At 54.7% G+C, this 6,034-nt stretch overlaps 1 protein-coding gene across 1 annotated transcript; it reads left to right on the top strand.

Moving 5' to 3' along the window:
* Positions 1 to 359: 359 nt before the first annotated feature.
* On the top strand, positions 360 to 1,369 carry TEX44 (testis expressed 44; the record flags this gene model as incomplete). The annotated part of the gene is given in 2 exon segments (XM_079710655.1): positions 360 to 1,158; positions 1,161 to 1,369. Coding segments are annotated over 2 exon segments (1,008 nt in total).
* Between the last annotated feature and the right edge of the window lie 4,665 nt (positions 1,370 to 6,034).

The following is a 6,034-nucleotide window of genomic DNA, read 5'->3' as shown; positions in this document are numbered from 1 at the left end:
CAGAGAGGTGCTGGGAGTGGTCCCTTATAACATTTATTATAAATCAACACCTGCATCCCATTCTCTTTCATCAGAGTCACAGCCATCCGGATTCCTCGTGGGCGCTGCTCCTGTACATAATCTCCATGCTTTTCCAAGACATTTGCCTCTCTCTCCTTCGATACCCGCAAACTTGGCTATGAATAGTCCCATAGACTCAGCCCACAAGGGCAGCCACTTCGGAGGCTCAGGACCCTTGCTCTGCAGGTGCCTGTGACATCGCCAGCTTCAACAGCCCCCGGTGACCTCACCACCTGGACAACTCAGCCCAGTGGGGCCATGGCCACTCCCTCAACCAGCACAAGTGACAGAGGGCCTAGATGACCACCATGCCCTCGGGAGAGGCCAGAGCCTCCAGCGTCCCCGCGCATGGTGATAGCAGGTTTACAGACATCCCAACAGTGGGGTCCCAAAGTCAGGTCCCCCTCCTTGCAGATGTCCCAACAGCTCACGACACTGCACCATCAGCTGAACAGCAGGATGTAGATCAGTCTTCCAAGCCAGGCACCTTGGGGGCCACGTCAGCGTCTGGGGATAAGGACGAGCATGAAGCTGCCGCGGGGCATGCCCAGGAGCCCAAGGAGCCCACAGCCCTGCTCGCCCCCCTGGCCCCAGGTGCCCTGCAAAGGTCCATGGGCTTCCAGAACCTAGCACAGAAAGTGCTGGTGCAAGATTCGAGTATGGCTCAGAATCCTCAGATTTTCCAACTTTACTCCCTGATTAAGGAAGAGACAGCACAAGCGGCAGGCATCCCAGACAGGGAACAGGAACTAGCTCCATCTACCCCAAGCGCTGAGGTACAGCCCCCGCAAAATGTGGAGGCTCAGCCTGTCGTGAGCACAGCAGATGCCAATGACCAGCTTGACACTCAGGCTGCTGACACTGCTGAAGCTGTTGAGGAGAAACCTGAGGGTCAGGAGGCCTTGAACCCTGACACTGGTGCTTTGCCATCAGCCCCAGCCTCGCCGGGCCCTGGAGTGGGCATGGCCACGGGCACCCTAGCCTCCGGCCATGGCTCCATGGCAGACCTCCTGCACGACACGGAGCCCAGCCTCCGCTCCATCTCCAGCATCCTGGGGAGTGCCAGTTCTGCCTCGTCCTCCGGGCTGGCAGTGGGGACCAGTCGGCCCTGCACTCCGTCACCCACATGCTGGAACTGGTGCAGCAGAGGACCGTAGAGGGCATCCTCTCGGCCATGCACTACCTGACCAGCCACCTCGCCCCATGCCAGGCCCATGCCGGCCCCAACTTGGACGAGGCCCCGCTCTCGGCAGCCTCCCGAGACCCCGGGAGCACTCATGCCCTGCGCTCTCACGCACCCCTACCCTGAGAGGCTCTCCCCAGACCGGGCAATAAATCACCGGCGAGCGTTTATTTTCCAAGTGCCAGCCTTATACCTTGTCTGTGCAGCAGGCTCAGGGTGGAGGGACAGGAGGGGGCTAGGGTGTTCTGGAAACAGAAAGGTGTCCCCTGAGGGCTTCTCGGGTTGTCCCATTCAGGGGCTGGGGGCCAAAGTGCAGAAAGAGCAGGGCCTGGGCAGGCCTGGGAGGCCAGGCGTTGGGGGGCTCAGACCTTCAAACACTGATCTTGGCTGGACCTCTAACCAGGTAAGTGCATTTCTGAGGAAGTAAGATCTGGTCCTTCCCCAGGGCCTACTGGCTTAGCAGGCTCAGGACGCCCAGCCGCGCTCTCTGATTGTGGGATTGAGAGTGTGGGGTTGAGAGCGGGAACGAGACCAGTGTGGGCTCAGACCCCAGCGTGGCTACTGGCCACGGGCCAATCCCTTCACCCTCTGAACCTGCACCTCTCCTCTACAGAACAAATAACGAGCCCACACCATGAAGATGTTATGAGATGGAAGGGAAACAACGCAGGTCCTAACGCATGATGTCTGGCACTTAATAAGCTCACACACTTCAGCTGCCATCATTATTATCCTCCAGCAGGCTGGGGACACAGTGGGATTCAGGGATCTACGTAGGGTGACCAACCACCCTGGTTTGCCTGGGGTTCCTGGGATATGGGACTTTCAGATTGAAAACCAAGAAAACCCCAGGCAAACCAGGATAAGTTGGTCACCCTAGACCCGGGTCTCTTTACGTGGTTTTTTGTTTGTTTGTTTGTTTGTTTGGCTGTGTTGGGTCTTCGTTGCTGCGTGTGGGTTTCCTCTAGTTGTGACGAGCAGGGTTACTCTTCGTTGCGGTGCGCGAGCTTCTCATTGCGGTGGCTTCTCTTGTTTCAGAGCACCGGCTCTAGGCACATGGGCTTCAGTAGTTGTGGCACATGGGTTCCAGTAGTTGCGGCACATGGGTTCAGTAGTTGCGGCACACAGGCTCTAGGGCGCGCGGGCTTCAGTAGTTGTGGAAAGCCAGCAGCCCACCCTCTGGCTGGACACAGTGCCATGCTGGCCACATGACTTGGTGAGTGAAGATCTGGCTGGACATCAGCCCCGACTCCTGCCCTTGGCTGGATGCCTTATACAGATCACAACCCACACACCTTCATGCTGTAGCCCTGGCTGTGGATTCCTTCATTCATCCATCCCTCATTCCCAGCAGTGTCTCCAAATGGGAGACCTTGGCTGAAACCAGCCCACTGATGGATTTGCCCTACACAGTGTTTCTTTTCTTTTCTTTTTTTAATATTTATTTATATATTTATTTGGCTGCGCTGGGTCTTAGTTGTGGCACGCAGGATCTTCGTTGCCGCTTGCGGGATCTTCGTTGCGGCATGCGGGCTCTTTAGTTGCAGCGTGTGGGATCTAGTTCCCTGACCACGGATCGAACCTGGGTCCCCTGCATTGGGAGCGCAGAGTCTTAACCACTGGACCTCCAGGGAAGTCCCCCTTCACAGTGTTTCTTAAATTGGGAATTAGTTGCTAACACTTAAAAGCCAGGAGATTTTAAATAAAAATATGGATTTCTGCTTCTCTTGAGAAACCTAGGGGCCTTATTTCTTCTGGGCAACCGGCAGCTGAGCTGCCCACTTTAGAGGGAACTACCTGACCTACGTCAGTACTGAGCCACCTGCCTGATCCCCAGAGGCATGCGTCTACCACCCTTCCACCCCCACCCGGCAGATGGCTCCTGTGAGGAAGTCTGATGCCAGGCCCCAAGGGGATGAAAAGACAACCAGGCGTGTCTATCCCCTTCCCTCAAGGAGCTGCCACTTTCTGTAGACGAGATGTGAACTGTCCCCATGTAGTGAAAGCAAAGAATTCAGAGGAGGGAGATTGTCAGTTCAGATCCCAGTATCAGGGCCTCCTTGAGTCAGACCTAAAAAGAGAGGAGAGATGGTGTCCCCGACAGAGGCATGGACAACAAAAGTCGAGGCAGGCGTGATGGGGGCTTGGTTGGGGAGGGCGGCTGAGCAGCTCAACCTGCCTGGAGCCCAGAGCAGAGCATGGGAGACAGAGATGCCAGGGTGGACCTCAAATGCTTTCAACAAATATTTTCTGAACCCGGTAAGTGCCACTATACGCCGGGCACTGCTAGATGCTGAGACTGCAAAGGTGAATGAAAGATTGAAACCAAGCTCAACCCAGGTCCGGGGAAGGGCTGAGCCAACTAGCACAACTGCCAAGTGCGGGTGTGTTTGGACCCAGGGCTCAGCCGTGTCCTCAGGGCTCTGTCTTTCCAGTTCAGCCCCTCTGTGCTGGCTCCATTTTCAGGCACTCAGCCACCTTCCTGGAAAGAGAGAGGCCCTTGTTTCCACTGGATCTGGCAGGAGAGTCCCAGGTGAGGACACTGCCAGGCCTGGCTTGGCTCCCATGCTCTCTGCTGAACCAATCACTGAGGCTGTGGGAGTGAAATACCTCGTTACCTGACCTGGGCCTCATGTCCACCTCTGAGTCCAGGGTCAGTCCAGAAATGGGGGTTCCCCACAGGAAGGGCTGCTGGACCAACACCATTTTGTGTGTGAAAGCCAGTAGAGTTGTAAAGAGCATAACTTTGGGGGTCAGGCTACCTTGAATCCTGGCCCTAACTCCTTCTAGCTGTGTTACTTTCATCCCCCCACCCCGTGCTTCGGTTTCCTCATCTGTAAAATGACAATACACCTACTGCATCAGGCTGCTGTGAGGATTAAATGAGTCAAGTGCTTGGAAAGGTGCCTGGCGCCCAGTTGAGTGCAATATAAGTGTCAACGATCATTGTGATTATTAGGACAGAAGGGTTCTGTGGAGCTATGTACTAAGAATGGAATTTCCCTGCTTGCTCCTGGCCTTCCTCTTTGCGGTGGGATTACCAATTGTGTTGTCAGATATGCCGGACAACACATCTTCTCTGCAAGTGGGACCTGCAGGCAGCCAGGTGCTACTGTACCTGGGCCAAAGGTCGGGGCTGTGCACTCAGGGCTGAGGAATCCAACTTGGAGAGAAGTGGGTGCACCTCAGCTCTGGCCAGAGCGAAAAAGAAAAGGCCCAGAGGCAGGAGCTTGGAGAAATGCCCCGTTTTATAGGCAAGAGGAAGCAATTCATAAGACACAGGAGCAATCAGCAAGCGGGGGTGACCCAGCCCATCACAAGCCTGTGAGCCCACCGTGTTGGATGAATAAAAACTGAACAACTATTGAACCATTGGGGAGAGGCAGTTAGTAGAGACAGAGGTGGTGTGTAAGGGGAAAAAGAATGAGCAGTCGTCAGAATAACAGGGTGGCTGTGTGTAGGGTACTCTTTGGTGTTGAGAACTGAGGCACAACAAAGTTATAAATTCACCCCAACAAAGCTGGTGCCTCCACACCCCTTCTGGTTTATATGTTAGGGTTAACACCTGACAGCCACCAGCGTTTCTCTAGGATCGACAACAGTCTTTTTGGTTGTATGTTCTGCCACTGAGAGATTGGCCAGTAAGCAGAGGTTCTGCTTAAAGAAACATTTAGGCTGAGCTAAGAGCCATGGGGCAGGCACAACATCCTAACCTCTGAGCCCGGCTGGGGCATGGCTAACAGAAGGAAACCGACAAGTCCTGGGAGACAGCAGAGGAACACTGTGGCTTCAAGGGTAGGGCTTGGCCGAGGAGTCTCTGGATGGGCTGTATCCACTGAACTTGTGCTGGCCCTCCCTGTGGAGTCCTCAAGAGCACTGCAGTCCTAGAACATGGCCAAACCTCCATTTCCTCATCTACAAAATGCCTCACAGGGATGCTGTGATCAAGAATGCGTATAAAAAAACAAAAAACAAAAAATAGCATTTAACAGTAGGCACGTGACACATGTTAGTTTTCTTCCTTCCTTGTGGTTTTCTGCACTGTCTGTATATTGGGCAGGAGTCTCTTAACAGAAAGTGACAAAAACCCACGGATTTGGTGGGCTGGGCAGAGAAGGGCTGAGAAGGAGCCGGCTTTCAAGATGCCTGGTGTCAGGGACTCAAAGCTAGCAGGACGCCTCCATTGTTATGTCCTCTGCCTCCATGGCAACTCTGCCCTTCCCACAAGCTTCTGCTTCTCGTGGGGAATGAGGTTCCTGGAGGCTCTGGGCCCACAGCCTTGCGCTTCCCAGACCAAGAGGAAAGGTCTGGTTCCCTGCTCCAGTCTGATAAGTCCCAAGGGGAAGGACTCTGGTTGGCCCAGCCTGGATCACATGTTGGAAAGGCCTTCCTCAGCCAGTGCCCGTGGTACCTCTCTGAGCAGGCAGTTCTGGGCACCCTGAGCCATGCCCCTCCCAGAGACAAAATGAGGGAGCCAGGCAACGTGTCCTCTCCTGGCCCGCCTGGGTTCCCCACAGCAGGTGGCACAGCCCTGACCTCCCTCCGCACCTGCATCTGAAAGCCCCCTGGCAAATAATAGTCACTTTTCCCACAAAACCAGGCTGGCACTCCGGATGAGATCAGCTGTTTGCACAAGACCACACAGAGCCCAGTCTTAGGTTCTAAGCCCTGCAGAGCGCCCACTGCTACATGTGAGCTTGTCTGTGAATGTTCTGTGAATGTTCTGCCCACAGTCAGAACTTTCCCTTAACTATGTGCTTTGGAAAGATCTGAGGCATTGTGAAGTGTTCT

This window comes from Hyperoodon ampullatus (genome assembly GCF_949752795.1).
Source record: "Hyperoodon ampullatus genome assembly, chromosome: 8".
Classification (NCBI taxonomy): Eukaryota; Metazoa; Chordata; class Mammalia; order Artiodactyla; family Ziphiidae; genus Hyperoodon; species Hyperoodon ampullatus.
This window is presented reverse-complemented; position numbering and strand designations above follow the sequence as displayed.